Raw genomic sequence first — 21,693 nt, forward strand, 5'->3', positions numbered from 1 at the left:
TCCTGGTTCATTTCCCTTCATATTAACATATGAAAATAAGAAATGTATCAATTTAAAGGGTGGGAATAAAGTTTAGAGTCAGTTAAACACACTTTTCTGTAGAAAAATACATATGTTTTTACGTACATCTGTACATCAGTCCTGAAAGAGAGACAGATGAGGAAGAAAGAAGGACAGAGGGACAGTCCCTCCAAAAGAGGGACAGGTGAGAGCTATGGTAATCTTGGAGTGGCAAGGACCTTCACTAAAAGAAGTGGCACTGTTTTCGCAAAACCTTGCTATGGGGTGCCATTATTTCTAGCTATGCCCCTGGATATTTGAATGCTGTGTATAGAGGTGTTGGCAACACAGATTAGGCGCCTTATCTAGCTGCTCTCACTCACCACCAAAGCACGGATCTTTATCTTTTCATTCTTTGTCTTCTTGTAAATATCTTTCAGCATGGACACTCCATTCGTGATGAAGAAGGAGGCACGGCTAAGCTTAGTAGAGGCATGAATGAGTGCTTCCACTGCAACCAGCTGGTCTATTTCCCTTTCTGATGCAGTCAGTGCTACCATCATTTCCATGACACCCTGCAGCCCCAGCAGTTTATTTCCCAGGTCAAAGGGCCCCTGCAGGATACCGGACACAGTCTGTATAGCATTCAGATTCTTCTCCATATTCTTTGGATCAAAACTACCACTGTAAATATATAATAAGCAGGTTGATAATGAGACTTAAGCTCTGTACTGACTTTATATCATGCCTGTAAGCAGCTTATTAACAATTGGAAAACCAATTGTTGTAGTTATACACCAATTCCGCTCATTCTCCACCCTCCCAGAACACACAGTTGGGGTTGATTCACTAAACCGTGCTATGACAAATAGCACACCTCATCAGAGATAGCACGCCTTATCAGAGATAGCACACCTTATCGGAGATAGCACGCCTTATTAGAGATAGCACGCCTTATCAAAGATAACATGCCCTATTAAAGTTTACATGCGTTATCAGAGTAGCATAGCGAGCACTACGAACTTATGCCTGCTAATTGGCAATGGAACTCATCCTGCCCTTTGCCCCTGTGGGTTTATATCGCTCGCTATACTAAGGAGTGTTAACTTTGATAAGGCATGTTATCTTTGATAAGGCGTGCTATCTCTGATAAGGCATGCTATTTGTCATAGCACGGTTTAGTGAATCAACCCCATTGGGCGTTAAATAATCGGCATGTTGTATAGTAAAACGCCATTCAAAGCAATCAAAAATAATTACTGCAAGTCTGAACTGGAGCTACACTGTAGCAAAAACAAAATGTGAGCCCCTTTGAGGAACACTGAATGACCTGAACTGTCCTGTCTTCTCAGTACAATGTGGAAAATACGGGATCAGTTGAAAAGGGCTCCTGAGCTGCCTGTATGAAAAGGGCTCCTCCATAGACATCAATGTTATTTCTGTAAATATGGGCTACAAGGTGGTGAAAAGGGCTCCCGAGTTTTGATATAGGCTACAAGCGGGCGCCCTTTTGTAGCCCATATTTTTTTCGGCTATAAGGTTTTCGGCTACAAGAGGGCACCCCTTCGTAGCCCATATTTTTATTCAGCTACAAGGTTTTCGGCTACAGTAGGGCGCCCCTTTGTAGCCTATATTTTTTATTCAGCTACAAGGTTTTAGACTACAAGGTTTTTGATTCTGCTACAAAAGGGCACCATTTTATAGCCGAGATTTTTTTATTTGAGCGTGCAGGGGAGGTTAGGATTAGGCATCACAAGTGGGGAGGGGGGGTGTCTTAGGGTTAGGCTCCACCTGGGGGTCTTAGGGTTAGGCACCACCTGGGGGGTCTTAGGGTTAGGCACCACCAGGGGAGTCTTAGTGTTAGACACCACCTGGGGAGTCATAGGGCTAGGCACCACCTGGGGGGGTCTTAGGGTTAGGAACCACCTGGGGAGTCTTAGGGTTAGGCACCACCTGGGGAGTCTTAGGGTTAGGCACCACCAGGGGAGTCTTAGGGTTAGGCACCACCTGGGGGGTCTTGGGCAGTGATGATCAAATCCGACCCGGGAGACATCTGGTTGCTATCCGGATATCTCCCAGGAATGCTGTGCGGGGGGCAATCTTACCTGAATGACGTATTCATCGGGTCCGTACGCGTCGCCTCCCACCATGCGTTCCAAGCGTCGCATTCGCCGGTCACGTAACTACAAACACTTCCTCCTTCCGGGTTGAAAGAGGTAGTGTTTGTGCCACGTGACCGGCGAATGCGGCGACGCGGTGGGAGGCGACACGTATGGACCCGATGAAGATGTCATTCAGGTAAGATTGACCCCCCCGCACAGCATTCCTGGGAGTTATCCGGATAGCAACTATCCGGATGTCTCCCGGGTTGGATTTGAGCTGAGCATGCCTGGTCTTGGGGTTAAGCACCACCTGGGGGGTGTTAGGGTTAGGCACCACCAGGGGAGTCTTAGGGTTAGGCACCACCTGGGGGGTCTTAGGGTTAGGCACCACCAGGGGAGTCTTAGGGTTAGACACCACCTGGGGAGTCTTAGGGTTAGGCACCAAATGGGGGGTCTTAGGGTTAGGCACCACCTGGGGGGTTAGGATTAGGCACCATCAGGGGAGGGTTCTGTGTGAGAGTAAGGAGCAGTTAGGTCATAATAGTAACTTTTCTTAGCTATATCTACAGCCCTTTTGTAGCCCCCAAAAATTGCCTATAACAGCATCCTTTTAAATAAACTAAAACTAGCTTTTTTCAGCTACAAAGGGCACCTGTTGGCATATATGGGCTACACCAAGTGCCCTTTCTAGCTGAAGTTGGCATATATGGGCTACACCATGTGCCCTTTGTAGCCGAAGTTGGCATATATGCTACACCAGGCACCCTTTTTGTAGCCGAATTTGGTATATATGGGCTACACCAGGAGCCCTTTTTTCCAGGAGCCCTTTTCAAATAGACGCGGAAAATACAGTATGTTAGGACTATACACTGTAAATGTATAAACTAAACACATAAAAACATATTCCGAATTATTATAAGGATTTCACTATAACAAGCAGATGTAACCCCTTTTTATGTGTTATCCTTGCTATCCTTTTTTTTTAAGTTGGTACAGATCTATCACTCAATAATTTCATTGGTGGGGGGGGGATTGTTTCATTTTACTTACGTGATATAATCCTCACAAATCAGCCGGAAGTTGTCTCTTTCTGGGTCACAGCGCAGATCATCATACAGTTTATTGACAAGGATAGACGCATTTAAGCGGGTATTCACTGTCAGTGGTAAGCTGTTTGGTAGTTCTGAGATTTGACTCAAGACTTTTAGGATTTTCTTCAGTCCTGCCAGAATATAAATCATATTGTAATACAGTATTCTTGTTATAATAAACTCTGATATAGTAGAACTTCAAGTCAAGTAAACTAAATGTCCAGGTCCCTGCCAAGCTCCATTATATATATATATATATAGGAGTAACGCCTGGTATAGTAAGCCCAGGTATAATAGAACTTCAGTTATAGTGAACCTGTTTTTTGGTACCTGTGGTATTCTGTATCTGGCTATAATGGAAACTGGGAGTGCTCATGCCTCATAGTCAGTCGGAGACTATTAGGTGGTTGTAGCCTGCATGTTAGTCTAGGTCCACGTGAATCACCTCAAAACTAGCACCAGCTGGGGCTAAAGACCGCAAGCTGCATCTACTGGTGAAACCTATGCTTCCTGTGTAAGATGCTGCCTACTGCCTGTCATCTGTGCCTTGCTTGTGCAGGGCTGCAACACTACAGTATCATCCAGGCTGCACAACAATGTGGACAGAGGAGCACACTATCAGTGCTGTACCTGCATTAACTGGTGAGACCTATGCTTCCTGTGCAAGCTGTTGTGTAATTATTGCATGCAAACCCCTGCATTTTGATTACTGTGCATTTTGATCTAGCTTAGAAGCTGTCTGTGCTCACTTGCTTTAGCAATGCAAAGACAAAAAAAGCTCCCAACTATTGCCTGGATTAAGATACAGTACTACAATATACTTGCTATGCTTGAGTATTAGAATTTCTAATATAGTAATCTTCTGATATTGTAAACCACTTGGCTCGGTCCCTTGGAGATTATTATAAAGGGAATATATATATATTTTAGTAGATCTTATTTATTCATACTTATAAAAATAGAAGTTTATGTCGCGCAATCAAAGAAAAAAGTGGATCTTAAAACAAATATAACATTTTTGTTTCTGATATTTAACATTCTTCTAATAAAGCACAGACAAATATTTAAAATCCTAGCTTGTAGTACCAGACTCAATAAAAAAAACAAATAACAATATGAAAAAAGGCATTTCTTTCTAATGTAATTTACAATAAACAAACAGGTACTGTACATTAATGCTGTAAAATTGGAACCACAAATGATAAAAATCATCGGATGTATTAAAGCACATCGATAGCAGAGTTTAGGAAACTTTGGTTTCAAAATAATCTGTAGCAGTCACCTGTATCAACTACATAGAGTGTCTTGGAGTGGTCTTTGTCTTTCAAGTTGCTGCGGGGGATGTTCTTACTGAGTAAATTTATAGCCTGATCCCTGCCATGTCCAGAGACCTTCTTACTAGTAAGCATGTCCAGTAAGTGGTTGGTGATGTCCCGGAGGTCCTTCTTGGTGTCTAAAAAACACAAACCTGGGATGTAAGGATCACTCTTGCTTATTTTACAATATATTAAAATGTGAGCAGACAGAACTAGACAGATCCAGGTAGCAGAATTGCTTGTGTGTAGCAGATCTCATAGCGATGTGTTTAATCAGTTGATAGATTTGGAAAATTCTGATTTGTTATGATCATTTCCTGAATTAGCCTGCACAGGAAACAGAAGCTGAACACACTGATCACATGCCGCTTCATGATTTTTAGTACACTAAAGAGAGTCCTGCTAATCAGAAAGCCTATTTATAAAAGTGTGGGAAAAAAATGTTTAGTCTAAAGAAAACACTTTTCAGTTTTTTGCCAATAGGCCTTATTACTACTTTTCTACTTTGTAATGGTAGCCACCAGGGGCGTAACTACAAATCATGAAGCCCCCAGCAAAACTTTGATGGGGTCCCCCAGTGTTCACACCCTTTCCCTTGCCTCCCCTTGATGACTCTAACAGCCTGGCCCATCTTCCAAGGGTCATAATACAAGTGTGGCCATCAAAATCTTCACACCCATAACAAGTGTTGCCGCAAATACACCTGATCTGAAGGATGGACCCCTATATCAGACAAAGTGAATTAGTATTTGGGGCCCCGTAACAGCTCTAGGCCCCCCAGCAGTCCCTACTCCCCTTTAGTTACGCCCCTGGTAACCGCAATACATGTAATAGTCTGTGTTGCATGGCGTCTGTGTACACTGAATGTTTACAGCTTATCAGTCAACCTATTTGATATATTTTATGCAGTACTGAATGTATAGAGCTCACGCAGACCTGTGGCCTGATTAATAAAGTTATCTCACATTACATATTATATTCAAAGCTCTGACCTAACACCAAGGACTCTTCTTTCCCATGATCTCTTTTGTCCACTCCTGTCAGAGAGTCCACAATGCTCTGCACTAGGGTGCATGTAGCTACAGTGATTTCCTCATTGTCCACTGCCATGATGCTGCAGATCTTACTGATACCCACAATATGTAGGATTGCTGTTGCCTAGAATACAAAAAAAAAAAAAACAATTGAAAAGCTGGCAAATCTACTTCCAAAAAGTATTTCCTCTTGTATCAATAATAAATGGCAATTGACATCATCTGTCAAAGTTTTCATTCTGCTATGGACACTAGATTATTATTGTCTAAACAATAGTGCATGATCAGGACAAACTAATGTCTATACAGAAGCTCTTAGTTCTCACAATTGACTCTATTTAGAAGAATACCGGTAATCAGCTATAGGGTTGTAACAACAGCCATAGAAACTGCTATGGTACCCTGGAGCAAGGGAGGTCCACATAACAGCATGTGTGTGCGCACGCGTGCTAAGATGGATAAGCTCACAAAGCCTTTAAAGGGGAACTTCAGCCTAAACAAACATACTGTCATCAAGTTACATGAGTTATGTTAATTACAATAGATAGGTAATATAATCTCTTACCCACCCTGTTTTAAAAGAACAGGCAAATGTTTGTGATTCATGGGGGCTGCCATCTTTGTCATGGGGGCAGCCATCTTTTTGGTTGAAAGGAGGTGACAAGGAGCAGGAGACGCAGTTCCAACTATCCTGTGTCCTGATTACCCCTCCCAGCTGCACACGCTAGGCTTCAAATGTCAAATTCAAAATGTAGAAAAAAAAAAATTGCACCAAAACAGCAGAACGAGAACAACAAAATCAAAAATCCCATCATGCTTTGCACAGCATCAGGGGAAAAAAGCCCGGGCAGTTTTCTTCTGTGCAGCTAAAAATGAGGCTTGTATGAGAGAAACAAAGTTCTGATGCTGTGAAACTGTTAAAGAAACACAAAGCCTTTTCAGTGCTGCTGAGTCGATTTTTAGTCCGGAGGTTCACTTTAAGACCATCAAAACAGGAATGTGATTTTAATGTTTTGATGTATACAAACTACCCTTCTAGACACACACTGTGCTTCCTATATAAGAAACAAGGTTTTATCTGTTCAGTTGTGTCAAGGTTTTCTTTGGAATGATAAAGAAATATAATGATCTCATGCTTTTTACTCACTGCAATATTGGTAAAGTAGATTATGTTAGGTTCTCTTGTCTAGTGAGAATGACAAGGAACGCACCAAACATAGTTATCACTATTTCATGACATCCCAGTATTCTGTTTTAGGGTACATCTCATCTCTAGAAGCTCCTGACATTAAAGGACGTCTGATAACAGCCTGACTTTTGATGTAAAATTAGTGATTTTTCATCACTTGATTCACCTTATATACTGAGTAGCACTATCTATGTGGGAAGGAGGTGTGGATGGCAACCACAATGGCTATGGGGGCGGATGATGGGAGCACTTGTAACCAGTGTGGTGGGAATGGCCGCTGCACTTTTAACTGAGCTAAAATGGTGGTAGCACTTTTTATATGACCCTGTGAATGTCACCATGTTGGAAGGGGTGGCTGGAAAACGTAGGAAGGGCCTTCATTTTCCATACTGAATTGATCACTACATTAAGCAATCAGATTGGAACGTGCAGGTCAAAAACTGCTGCTGTGTAAACTAACATAAGAAGTGATATAGGCCAGAGACACTTACCCGTGCTTTGTGCCCAGTACACATGCCAGAAAGAGTCCTCACTGCTGATAGAATCAGCTCCGGGTCTTTGGTGTCTACTAACTGCATTAGAAGGTTCACACCATTGTTCTGGAAAATTCTTTCAGCACCAGCATCTTCCCTGCCAAGAACTATCAGATTGTTGGCAGCCTGTGACAACAAACGAAATGTAGATACGTTTTTTTTTTTTTGCATATCACACAAGCAAACATTTGAAAATATGTCTACATGTGCAGATAAAGCATTTTTCTCAAACATTCATGTTTATATTGACTTTAGAAGTTTAACCAGAATGTTCTTAGTTCTTCAATCAGGAAACCGAATTTCCAGAATCAGGAAGCAGATATGCAGGCAATACACAGTGATTCTTTTTGTTAAGGTATCATAAAAATTGTTGTTGCAAATGAGGAAATGCCGATAACGCAAAAAATATTTTTATCTATTTATACCTTTTCTCGCTTCTCTTTTTCGCTGTTTGGATCCAGCAGAATATCAACCATCTGCTGAACTCGGGAATCAGTAGAGAACTGAACCCGGAGCTGTGAGAAGGAAGAGAGACATGACAGGATTACAAGGGAGGATACGTACTTCATGGTGTATCTTCAACCTTAACTACAGTTTAGTGTACAAAATGCATAATCCATAGTAGGCATTTACAGCAGTTACTGCACATTTTTTGTATATCATTAGGTTTTCCATTGGTTTAATGAGTAAAATAAATATGACTACAGTAAAGTTATATTTTGTATTACGTTTGGTTGCCAAACAGTTGTATGCCTAATCATGATATATAGACTCACCTTCTCCTGAATCTGACCGCCAAGGCGGTGCAGAGTCTCTAGAAAGATTTTATTCTTTGGCTCTAGCGTGGCACATCTCTGAACATCTTTGTAAGCTTGGTCTAGCTTCCCCAGTTTCTCCAGAGCCTGGCAGCGTCTGTACAGGGCTTTTATGTCGGATGCATCCACATCAATAGCTGAAAAATAAAGTCTCTGCTTTAAATCATTTCAGAATTTTGTTTTTCTTGACTAAGAAAACTGTTTAGCGCCATGTTAACCATGAAAACTACATGTGCAGAAGAATTAAAAGGAACATTTTTGTCCAAACAATACTTTTTTTAAACTAGGAAAGTTGATGGTATATTGGTGCACTCCCCACTCCAATCTGTTCTATATCTCTCTGTGCTGGAAAGCCTGCTGCAATAAAGTATAATGCCATATAAAACATATCAATCAATAATAAACGTTAGAACGTTGCCCTGCCTTACAGTCGGTACATTCCCATGTACGCATCTGTGGCGTGCAGTGATGGATTCCTTCGAAATAACATGCAGCATGCTGGGCATTCACCGGATGTGCACCACTTCAATGTACTGAATGTGTTGCATTGCACTTGTAACACCCGATGCGACTTTTCAGCACCATTGCATCCCATTTTCCTGGATACACAATGCAACATGTATAGTGTGAAATACCCTCAGAGATCCACGGCACCATGCAACTGCAGGAGACATGACTTGCAGCGGCATTGCACAAAATTGAAAAGATGTTTTTTTATTGCTCCTGATACCTGTGCAATTTCAGCCTCACATAGTATGTTAAACTAATCGACTTGAGCATTACAAGGGGACTTCAGATAAGATGCCGGGTGACATTTATTGCTTTTATGGAACTGTCCTTAGTGCCATGCATCACTTATACCTCAGTTTTTGTGTGTTTTATTTTTTATAATTACAAAGCAAAGAAATAAAAAAAGAAAACATAACCCTGGACTTCCCAAGCCTCTATACCCCCACCCCCCGCCTTCCGCTCTGTAGGCTTTTATTGCCAGAATGGTTGAGCTGGACAGTGTGGGGCTTCGCCACCAAAATAATACCATCCTCCATGGTCCATGATGTAAGTGGGACTCTGCAAGAGAAGGGCAGAAATCTTACAACTTTCTTGCAAAGACCTCCCCCCCTCCCCATCCATATCAAGGACCAGGGGCTCATCCACATCTCATGCTCAGGAGGTTTGGGTAACTACCCTCACACATATGGCGGTAGGTCATAGGGAGAAAATAGGTAAAGGGGGTCAATTTTGACACCTATCCATTTAGAGAAAAAAAGGTAAAGGTAAAAAGTAAAACTTGAATTAAATAAATGTCAATAATAATAGATTAAAATGATGATTCAAAACTCATGTGTCTGAAAGCTAACATTACCGAACTTTTTTTCTAACAAGCAAGGGATATCAATTTCACAATCAGGGGCGTAGCAATAGCCCCTGCAAGGCATGCAGGCGCAGGGGGGCCCCCGAGTCTGGAACGGGGCCAGGACAGGGACGTTAGCAGCAGGAGGGTTGTGCAGCACAGAAAAGGGGGTAGTAGGCACACAACAGTGGGGAAGGGGTCCCGACTCCCCTCCTGCATCACCTCAGGTTCCCTCTTCAGCCTCCCGGCTCCCCCTCCAAGGGGCAGGCAGGGGGCATCCAAAGTTTCGCAGGGGGGGGGCCCAGTGATTTCTAGTTACGCCCTTTTCACAATATTTTTTTTACCAACATAACGGATCTATTAATATTGATATACTGATTAATATTGATACATGAGTTGCATGTAATTCGGGAATTCATATTGTAGAGCTACAGGGCAATACAGACCGTATTTTCTTACCTTTAGATGCATCTGAAGCTGCTTGTACATAATTTTCCTGCATAAGAAGAAAATATAAGTTGGCTAATCACAATAAAAAGAAAACAAAATAAGCAAAGGGTACAAATGAGCCAGTTTTACTACTGGTGGTCTTTCAGTTCTAACACACATAGTACATACAGTATGGGCTCGATTCACAAAGCGGTGCTAACCCAGTTAGAGACTTTAGGTGTGATAACTATTGCACCACGCTGGTGAAAAAACAGTTTAGGTGTGATAAGTTTAGGCGTGATAAGTTTAGGCTCTATAAGTTTAGGCGTGATAAGTTTAGATCGTGTGCAAAGTCCCGCACGCAAAGCAGCGCCATTAAACTCTATGCGAAGTGCACTAGACTTTGCTAGCGCAAAACTTTTGATCAGCTGTGTACTGCGGTGCTAACCCAGTTGGTGCTATAGTTATCACGCCTAAACTTATCACGCCTAAACTTATCATACCTAAACCTATCACGCCTAAACTGAGTTTAGGCGTGATTAAGGGCTTTTCACCAGCGTGTTAGCACAGCTTTGTGAATCAAGCCCTATGTGTACTGTATAAAGAAGTCTGAGGCCCTTATTCAGTTCACGTTTTCTCCAAAGTTTTTTCCTAGGTGATATTTTTACAACTTATCAAGAAAATGCCTTTTATGCCACCAGCAAGCAGGAATATATAAACTATACACTAACTCTAATGACAAGTAATAACAAGGGTGGAGCTGCTATGAACACACCTTTTTAAGGTAGCAAGCTGATCTGTTCCTATACAGGACTGCCTGGGTCTTCTTATCTTTTTCAAGCTTCAGGGCTTTGCTATAGCAGTCAATAGCTTGTTCATAATCATTCTCCTTAAAATATTTATTTCCATCTTCTTTAAGCTGAACTGGATCTTCCATCTAGTAAAAGAAATAATAAAGAAAATAAAATGAAAAAATAAATACATGAAAATGACATACTATAATAATCATCAATGTGCAATGTCAGAAACAAAGACCCTGATGGTCCTATTTGTGGGCTCAGCATTTGTTGTTACATATACAGTAGAGTCCAGGTTATCCGGAACTCATCTAACCAGCAGTCTCAACCAACCAGCACAAATCACCAGCACTACTCACAGTGGTGAAAGCTAACTTCTTAGGCTGTTTGTGAGCTCTGCTTAAAGTGTACCTGAGTTGAAGTCATAAAAAAATGATACATACCTAGGGCTTCCTCCAGCCCCCTTCAGACTAATCAGTCCCTTGCCATCCTCCTCCTCCACCTGGATCTTCACCTACAGGTCCCAGTAATTCGGCCAGTCTGGGCCAGTTGGCACAGGAGCAGTCTGACTGCGAGCACACCCGTCATGCTTCGGTGGCTGGGAGCTTTCTACACCAGTGCAGTATTACTATGCAGGCGCAGAATGCACGCTGCAGGCCGCGCATGCGCTCTATGCTTCAACTGTCTCAATTTCCAGGACCGTAGCTGAAAATCCAGATGGTGGAGAGGGACGATGAGGGACCGATTAGCCTCAAGGGGGGTGGAGGAACCCCCAGGTATGTGTAATATTTTTTTTATACCTTCATCTCAGGTTTACTTTAACCTCCTGAGCGGTATGCCCAACACTGTGTCGGGCATACTGCTCGCTAGCCTCAGAAGTCCCCCAGTACAAATCTAATAAATCTAATGCTTCCACAAGGTTCAGCTAGCACTAGGCTAGCTAGTGTAGGTAACCGGCACCACCCGATCACCCCGATACCCCGATCCAGCCACTTATACATTACCCAGCCTGGCTCCAGCCATCGGCGCAGTCTCCCCGCACAGCTCCAGTCTTCTCTATGGGGAGGATCGGGTCTGCGCATGACGTCATGACATCATAGAGAAGAGCGGAGCTGTGTGGGGAGTCTGTGCCACTCGCTGGAGCCAGGCTGGGTAATGTATAAGTGGCTGCATTGGGGTATCGGGGGCGATCGGGGGGTGCCGGCTACTTATACTAGCTAGCCTAGTGCTAGCTGAACCTTGTGGAACCATTAGATCTATGAGATTTATACAGGGGACTCTGAGGCTGCAAAACCTCCCAAACGGCATAATGCTCAGGAGGTTAAAGACTGGGTTCCATGGCTCCACCAAGGTTAATATACTTTCAATTACTGTATTTTAATATTTAAAGGATACTGCAGCCCACAGGCTGCGGAGAGAGAAAACCTGCAATGTGTAGGGAAAGAAAGGGACATACTCACCGCTCCCCTCGCTCCCTGCCGTCAGGTCCCGCTCGTCAGCCACAGCTCCCGGTACTGGCCGACTCTCCTGACCCCTGACCCGGACATACTGCGCCACGCATGCGCAGTATGTCCTGTAATCTCCGCTTCTGGCGTCCCATCATGATGCCAGAAGTACGGACACTCCCCTGCCTCCTGCGTGTGCGCTCCAGCGGCTCCACTATAAAGCTATCATGCTAGCTTTATAGCTAGCATCATGTCACATGTCACTTCGGGTATCCTTTAAGAAGCGTCCTAAATGGGTATGTTTTTAAAGCAAGTGTGAACCGGCCCTTAGGGCTTGTTCACACTGCAGGCGTTTGTTTTTTTTTTTACATGCGGGCGATTTTTAAAATCGCCTCCTGACCGCGTGGACAATAATCGTCTATGAGAAGGTTCGTGCTCTGTCCGTTCAGTAAAGCGGTGCGTGTACTATTTTTGAGGCAATTCCGCCTTAGTGGAAAGTATAGGAGAAACGCAAAACGCTCACAAAATCGCTTTGTGAAGCGATTGCGTTTGCGTTTTTAATAATAAATACATTGTATTTATTCTTTTCCAGGTCAAAGAGTTCACTTCCTGACTTGCGTCAGGGAGTGAATTACAAAACTGCTCTGAAAAAACGCTTAGAAAACCGCTGAGCACAAAAATGATTTGCCCACCCAAGCACCGGAAATCGGGAACAAAAAATTCTGTCAAAACCCGCCCAACGTGGACGTACAAGCGAATGTAATGCAATATGAACAAGGCCTCAGACAGAACAGAATCCAGAAACTGCATTTGGGTAATAACACACATGGTACAATGTAGAGCGCAGAAACATTTAAATGTGCAAAACAATGGCGTAGTGGACAACATTCTCGACGTGCAGGGTTGGGTCCTCTCTACACCCCAGCCAGGGTACTATCTGCATGAAGTTTGTATATTCTCCCCATGTCTGTGTGGGTTTCCTCTGGGCATTCTGGTTTCCTACCACATCCCAAAAACATACAAATACAGTAAGTTAATTGACTTCCCCTAGATTGGCTCTAGATTACAATGGACATATGACACAAACAGATCTCCCATGTGGAATAATTCTCTGTACACTGTTCACTGAAATGCTGATGAAAAGTACTGATGTTTATTTTGTGTTTTGTTGATATTTACACTTACACTGGCCACACATGCAGCAATGTTGCTTTGATTGTTTTTACGATGTTTACTATATTGAAAAGATAAATGTACACAAATATGCTAAATCAATTTCATGGACCCTTCTGGGTTAGTTCAAACTTTGCACATTTCGATCTGATTTCCAATAATTTTTCTGATCAATTTTGTACAGAAGCAATTGGAAATATGATCAGAAAACAGATTGGACCTGTCGAAAATTATCAAGTCCACCCATCGATGTGGCAGGAAATTGCATCGTGTGTACCAGGCATCAGTGACTCAAAATCTGATTGTTTGTAATCATACTTTCAACACAACTTTTAACCAGGAGTATTCATAATCGGGAGTATTAACGGTGCAGGAAATGCAATGCTAACACCCCCTTTTGTGCCCCCTAAAAACACATTTAAGCAAATGTTTTTGATTCTACCCATTACTAGTCATAAGGTTGTTTATCTTTTGAAAAGTAAAGACTGACCAGACTAGAGATTTTTGTGGTGCAGCTGTAACGTGTGCCACATAACCAAACTATTTATTTCCCGTTTGCTGTTCACTCTCGCATACAGCATCTTCTTGTGTGAGCACTTTACACAAGGAGATGCTGTATGTAGGAATGATGCAGAGGAAGCCTTTTCTTTACCCACAGCACAAACAGAGCCGCTTGAGGTATGCTAAAGCACATTTGGACAAGCCAGCTTCATTTTGGAATAAGGTGCTGTGAACTGATGAAACTAAAATTGAGTTATTAGGGTGTTATGCATGGAGGAAAAAGAACACAACATTCCAAGAAAAACACCTAGGCTACAGTAAAATATGGTGGTGGTTCCATCATGCTGTGGGGCTGTGTGCCCAGTGCAGGGACTGGGAATCTTGTCACAGTTGAGGGACGCATGGATTCTACTCATTATCAGCAGATTCTGGAGACAAATGTCCAGGAATCAGTGGCAAAGCTGAAGCTGCGCCGGGGCTGGATCTGGATTCAATGGTTGAACGAGTCACAGTGACTCCATCTACAGCAAGATGATGTTGTATGCCTTTGGTGCTGGTCTGCGGGTGTACACGGACTGTTCTCACCATTCGTCGCTTCTGCTTATCAGAGATTTTTCTCGGTCTGCCACTTTGAGCCTTAACTTGAACTGAGCCTGTGGTCTTCCATTTCCTCAATATGTCCCTAACTGTGGAAACACACAGCTGAAATCTCTGAGACAGTTTTCTGTATCCTTCCCCTAAACCAAGGGTTCCCAAACGTTTTGAGTCGAGGGCCGGGTCAACATACTTCAGACTGCTGGGGGGGTATACATAGAAGTTTTTGCGGGCCAGACAGTGATGCAGATTAAGGTGACAACCTTCAGTCCAATTGAACAGTGTCACCTGATGTGGGATTTGATTGGAAACCAGTGAATTACTGCTTTCTGGCTTCATTCTATATGTGAACCACCAATATTTAAAGATGTACCTGACCGCATCTATAATACATTTTTGTGTGTGGGGGGCCAGTAAAAAAAAGCCTCAGGGGGCCACATTCGGCCCGCGGGCCTTAGTTTGAGGATCACTGCCCTAAACCATGATGGTAAACATTCTTTGTCTTCAGGTCATTTGAGAGTTGTTTTGAGACCCCCCTATTGCTACTCTTCAGAGAACATTTTAAGAGGAAGGAAACATAAAATGTACCCTCTTAAATACTCTTTCTCATAATTGGATTCACCTGTGTATGTAGATCAGGGGTCACTGAGCTTACCAAGCCAATTTGAGTTCCAATAATTAGTTCTAAAGGTTTTGGAAGCAATAAAATGACAACAGTGCCCAAATGTATGCACCTGCCTAATTTTATTAAAATAATTATTGCACACTTTCTGTAAATCCAATAAACTTAATTTCATGTCTCAAATGTCACTGTGTGTGTCTCCTACATGATATATTTAATTGACATTTTTTATCGTAATAACCAACGATTTATACAGGAAAATCATGACGATTGACAAGGTTGCCCAAACTTTCGCACCCCACTGTATGTTAATAGCGATGAATTAAAATAAATAAAAAAATAAATTAATAATAATAATAAAAAGGTCCAGAACTGTAGTAAGTGGTGCTGCTATCTTTGTGTCAGAAGAATGTTTTTCTATGAAGACTAGAGTAATATTGGAGCTGTAAGTGATGGGTTCTGGTAAACATCCTTCACACCAAAGATCTGTCTGCCAGACAGCTGTGTGTATTCAGATGACTGACTGCTCTCCATATATGGAAAGTCAGCTGCCTTCAGTAACCACCACATGCTTCTGTCACCTGTCTCATCTCTGTGGCACACCAGTGTGTTCATTGTGTACACTCACTGCTCATCTATTTCACTGGCAATTCTTGCATCCTCTCTGACTGAAATCCGGAAATATAACATGCACATTCATTAAACTATGATGCACTACACAGAAAACAGTGACACTTAGCTTATACTTTCTAGGGTCGGCTTACTAAGTTTCTCCTGAACTGGTGGACACTGAGGAGGAGCGAGGACAACATAAGTGATCTAGCAAACTTGCAGAGGAATTTTCAGTAACCATCTGCTGGTACTTGTCAAAAATGTACGATGCTCACCTCGGTCATTTCAGAACAAAAGTCCTGATTTACGATTACGATTAAATACTTCACAGTTGGAAAGCAGTCGATAAAATTACGAATGTGAGTTGATGAAAATTCTTGCAGCTTCAACATGGACCAGTCAGCAGCGTAAAATTTAAATCAACTCTGAATTATAAGCATGTCACTGACTATCTTTAGTCACTACTTCAGGCCATGATAACACATTTTTAAAATGACTGGAAACGCATATAAACTTATATGTTTATCCAGGTATTTTTCAGTTGTTTGCCAAGTGGCATTAGATGATTGGACATGGCATTTGGGCACATCCCGTAAGGTGCCCATACACGGTACAATTAAAACGTTCAATTTTCCCATTTATTCAACCAAAACGATCAAATCGAATGGAAGTTTAAAATAATCTTTTTTTCGATCAAGAGAAAATAATCGATTATCCTGTTTTTTCAGTAAAAATCTGATTGGATATGTTGGAAAAATCTTTACATTCGATCTAACGGTATAACTGAACAAAATTATCTAATCGAAAAAAATGAAAAAAATTGTACCATGTATGGGCACCAATTGTACATGAACAAGAATCCTCTCAATCCGCTTACCGGTAACTGATGCTCAGCACAGGAACTGTGTTTCTCTATGGGTCAGTTTTTCTCTGTTCACACATGTATTTTAGACAATGCTGCTGATTACTTTGCCATTCATACAAAAATGCATGGCAATATGTATATTAAGCTGCATAACAGCCTGTGCATTGTCAAGTCTAAATTTCACCCTAAGCAGATTGATTAGTATTTTAAATAAATAATAAACAATATAAGATAACAACCATAATGGCACTGTGGCGTCCCCTATACTCTGTCATATAACAACATCATGTTAGTAAAATGCATTATCCCATTGCCCACATGTTCATGATTAATATATTTGTCCTGAATATGTGTCTGAAACAGGAATAAATTAGAATAATCATGTGACCCAGTATTAGAGGTATTTCAGTTGCTCTCTGAACATATGAACACAGAACTTACCTTGGCTGGCATATGAAAATCTTGGAGTTTTGCTCTCTTCAGTACTTGTGAGAGAGTTTGTGCACTTTGGGATATATATAGAAGTGAATGAAATGGTCCAGGGCAGTGGAATGCTGGGACACCAGACATGCAAAGGGGTGTCTCGTCACAAAGGATTGGCCAGAAGCAAAAACACAAGATCTTCACTGACGGAATATCAGATTTACACTGAGCAACAACAAAACTGTTTCTTGTGACATATGTTGGCTAAGGAAAATGCATTTAGGGGATTGCAAAGTATTTAAGTAGTGACAGACCCCCCCTATTACAGTGAGTGAGCCCACCTGGCCTGCCATTTATGGAGGTGACTGAAAGCTGACCACTAGGACATGCAGCTGATATAGTGGGAGATGATCCAGAGCAGCTGTCTATGCTGGAAGTGGCTAGTAGCTTCTGGAAAGGGAAGCGTGCCCATGTCATTAGGCCACACAGATCCACTCCTACATTTCTCTTCTCTTTCTGTATGACGTTGTACTTTTCATGTCAGACAGACTGTTCATTAGACAGCTTGTTATTTCAGAAGTGTAAACAAATAGACACCTCTGGCAATGAAATAATGCACACACGTTTTCAAAACTAATATGCAGCATATCCTTTATAACCTTGGAACTTTATAGAGTCCAGCACATTGCTGTGTTACATTTGTCATTCACCTGTATTGTATCTACAGTATTTTGTCTGCCTTTGTGTCCAGCCTTTGCGTGCTGCTTTGGCAAACCAGTCCTCCCTCTCCCACTAAATAAACTCAATAAACTTATTTTTTTGAATGCCTTCTCTTTTGCATTGATGTACATGTAAATATATGTGTTTGCCTATTAAAGGTATTACGGTAGCGGTATTGTGCCTAATCTCTAAATTAATGCTTTGCTTAAAGGAAGTGTCAGACAATCTATGCCACCCCCAGATCTACTTACCCAGGTAGACGAGGGACATGTCGGCTGCAGGGGGCTGGAGGAAGCCCCAGGTAAGTAGATCTAGGAGGTAGCATAGATTGCCTGACACTTCCTTTAACTCCAAATGCTAATATCCTAGATAATAAATCCCCTATTGCTGTGTCCCTGCATCACTGAGTCTGTGCCAGGTGCCTGCCACGCATGCGCAGCACATGGCCAGACGCGAGGCCGCGGATGGGCATGCACGGGGTCCACGGGCGTGTGTGCGATGCAGAGGTCATGGGTGCGCACACGGAGAAGAAGTACTCTGCCACCTGTTATTTTAGAGGCTTTAGGGCTAGTGCCAATATGAAGGATAATTCATAAAGGAAAAAAAGGACCAGTTCACTTTAAAATGAATGAAAATGGATTTTGCTCAACATTTCTTCATGATTCCATACCAGCTTCACATACCGTAACCTTTTTTTATTTTTTACTTTAGTTGTAACTGTTTATGGCTGGTGATGCCTCCTATGTTTTTAATGGATTTTTATATACATTTCTGATCTAAATGAGTTCAGGGTGTAATCAAAAGAAGGGAAGGGTGCAGTGTATAACACAGAATGACAAGGGGGTGCAGTGTGCAGCTGAGAAGGGGGCATTTGCTCTGTACTATACAGAAGGAGGAGCGGTGCAGTGTATAACCCAGAAGCAATAGGGGTGTGTGTGTGTGTGTGGGGGGGGGGGCACAGTGTGTAGCACAGACAGGAGTGGGAGAAGGATGCAATGTATAACACAAGAGCAGGTGCAGTGTAGGAGGAGGATGGGGTGCGTGTATAACTCTGAAAGAGGAGAGTGTAGCCTGTACCACAGAAAGGAGAGGTGGGGTAAAGAAAGAGCAGTGTATAGGTCAAGAAGAGGATGGTAAGCAGCAGAGCAGGATCATCCACCAGGCAAACTAGGCATATGCTTGGGGCCTAGTGGGTGTAAAAGGGCCCACCTGTCACCTTCTTTGAGCTCTCTCCACTTCAGCTGACCAAAAGGACCACAAGGGGCCCCAATTTATTACCTCGCCTAGGGCCCCATTACATCTTTAAGTGGACCTGAACACCGAACTTTCTTTGCTCTAAAAGATAAGCAACAGCATAATAACCTTTATAGAAAACATTTATTTGTTGCAGGTGATAGACATCCTGCAATAAATCTGCAGTATGTTTACTTCCTGCTTTCATGGAAGCAGACATAGGGTTAACAACCTGTGTTTACAAATTAGCTGCTCTGCCATGGCAGCCAGCTGTCACAGCGGATAGATCAAATTACAGTTGTAATTAGTCACAGATGAGGAGAATAAGACAGGCTAAACTCTAAATGCATGCAGAGTGGATTAATCTGTGTTTTCCTTGTGTCCTGTGCATGAGTTCAGGTCCACTTTAATCTATCTCTGGTATAAAGTGCTTAAAGGGGAACTGAAGAGAGAGGTATATGGAGGCTGCCATGTTTATTTCCTTTTAAGCAATACCAGTTGCCTGGCAGCCCTGCTGATCCTCTGCCTCTAATACTATTAATTATAGCCCCTGAACACGCATGCAGCAGATCAGGTGTTTCAGACTTCAAAGTCAGATCTGACAAGACTAGCTGCATGCTTGTTTCTGGTGTTATTCAGATACTACTGCAGAGAAATAGACCAGCAGGGCTGCCAGGCAACTGGCATTGATTAAAAGGAAATAAATATGGCAGCCTCCGTATACCTCTTACTTCAGTTCCCCTTTAACACAGAAGGAGTAGTGGGTGCAATGTATAACCCAAATGTAAAAATAACACAGGAGGGGAAGAACAAGGCAGAACTATTTGGCGCGGACAAATTTGAGCACACCATAGACTGTAATGTGAATTACGGCTATAACAGCGCTCAGAAGCTAATTTGGGCGCCAGCGAAAGATGGAGCCCAAATTGCTTAAACACAGTGTATACAATAATGCTGGGAATTAGGTTTTTTCGTCAGATTGATGGCTTGATAAATAATTTCTGACAGGTCTGATCTGATTTTGATCAATTTGAATAAACTGATAAGAAATACGATCAGAAACACGATCAAAAATCAGATCAGACCTGTTGGAAGTCATCTATTGAGCCATCTATCTGATGAAAAAACTCATTGTGTATTCCCAGCATCAAGGTAGCCATACATTAGCCGACCAACCAACTAATCGACCATCCAATTCGATTACTATCGATTTGGATGAAAATTGGTGCTGCCAAGTGCATGCACGACCGACAAAGTGACCAATTTCGGAGAAGAAATTGGCTGCATGGTCGATCGTGCATGCTGGAAGATGTCGGGCCGAAGTTGGTTGGTCAGGTGTGCGGCGGTACGGCGGCCAATTTGAGAACGAGCAACGAGACGACGAAACCCCCGCCGCAATGTATAAATGGATGTAATGTGTGCATTTATACATTACCTGTCCGATATCAGCCTCCGCGGTTTCCGTCCATCTCGCCGGGTTCCGCATACACGCCGGCGGCGCTATGTCTGACGTCAGACGCTATGCGCCACTAGCGTGTATGCGGATGTTACCCGGCGAGATAGAGGGACACCATGCGGAAGCTGCTACAGGACAGGTAATATATATATATATATGTGCACACCACATACATTTATACATTTTGGGGGCAGCGGCAGGGCGGACACGGCGGGCTCAGCCGATTCCCTGATGATTTCATGCTGAAATTGGATGGGAATCGACCTGTAGTGTATGGGCAGATTCGACAAGAGACAAATTTATCTCTAATCAGATTCGATTAGAGATAAATTTGTCTTAGTCGAATCTGCCCATAATCTTCTAATGTATGGCCACCTTAAGACCCATTTCTAAGCTACACCTGCTGACATCTTTAATTATAAGATTTGAAACAGGTAGTAGATCTCCAGATGGGCAGCTCTCCTTTTCTGCTTGACTCTTACCTTGAATTGATAACACAAACTCTAGCCCATTTGCCCTACCAACCCCTGATTTAACCAAACCCCATCATTCCCAGCATACTGGTCCAAATCCAATTCAATGTGGTCCCAAATTAATATCATGTAGTCCAATTTGTACAGTGAGACAAGTAGGGACAAAGAGAAAGTAGGGTTGCCCACATCACTCTTACTCATGGAGACCATGAAGAATTTAGCAACAAATTTTGAAATAGCATCAGCCTTTTCTACCATTACTTTTACTTCATATTAACATTTGTTAGTAATGCAAGTTAGAGAATTGAATAGCACAACATATTTGGTTCATACTTTTACAGAGATCTGTACTTCCAAACTAAACACTGAGGAGGTTGAAGGGACAGAGGTAAAATGTGGTAGCAAATGAAGGACTTTTTTTTTTTTTTTTTTGAGGGATGGCTTTCCCAGTGTGAGTTAAAACAACAGCGATTGGCTAAAAAGAAAATACAATCCACAGATTGCTATTCATCCAAGCAAAGTTGGTTGGCGAGGATGTATCCTAACTGTTCACCATGATTAACAGAACAGTTTGTTTTAAGCAATTCTGAATGTCTAAAGTGTCACTTTTGCCATTCTGAATGCAGTAGAATGAAGCAGGTATAAAATAATAATTCACTTCTAGGACCACAGGCCTTGAGTGCGGGAGCAGAGACAGACCTCTGGGTACAGATCAGGTTGTGTTTATAATGACATGCCCACTACTTCCACAGTGTTTAAAGAGGAGCTGTCGCCCATACTATCGCAGACAAAAAAAACACATACAGAAGTAGATACTGTAAATACTTGCTCTACTTACGTAACATATATATTGCACTGTCCACGTTTTGATTTTAGTGATTTTTCCGTAGTAAAAAATTTTTTTTTTTGGTAGGATTCT

General features: G+C 42.3%; 1 protein-coding gene across 1 annotated transcript in view; it reads right to left on the reverse strand.

Annotated features, from left to right (window-relative positions):
* The window catches only part of UNC45B (unc-45 myosin chaperone B), a 44,562-nt gene extending 27,557 nt beyond the window's left edge, over positions 1–17,005 (reverse strand). The window contains exons 1-10 of the mRNA XM_068268706.1: positions 16,911–17,005; positions 10,636–10,797; positions 9,891–9,927; positions 8,042–8,217; positions 7,691–7,780; positions 7,224–7,391; positions 5,502–5,667; positions 4,476–4,646; positions 3,153–3,324; positions 384–684 (exon numbers count right to left, since the gene is read on the reverse strand). Coding sequence (XP_068124807.1) covers positions 384–684; positions 3,153–3,324; positions 4,476–4,646; positions 5,502–5,667; positions 7,224–7,391; positions 7,691–7,780; positions 8,042–8,217; positions 9,891–9,927; positions 10,636–10,797; positions 16,911–16,922 — 1,455 coding nt within the window. The 5' untranslated portion in view covers positions 16,923–17,005. The remainder of the gene's footprint in view (positions 1–383; positions 685–3,152; positions 3,325–4,475; positions 4,647–5,501; positions 5,668–7,223; positions 7,392–7,690; positions 7,781–8,041; positions 8,218–9,890; positions 9,928–10,635; positions 10,798–16,910) is intronic.
* Between the last annotated feature and the right edge of the window lie 4,688 nt (positions 17,006–21,693).

The sequence above is a fragment of the Hyperolius riggenbachi genome, chromosome 2 (assembly GCF_040937935.1).
Source record: "Hyperolius riggenbachi isolate aHypRig1 chromosome 2, aHypRig1.pri, whole genome shotgun sequence".
Taxonomy (NCBI): Eukaryota; Metazoa; Chordata; class Amphibia; order Anura; family Hyperoliidae; genus Hyperolius; species Hyperolius riggenbachi.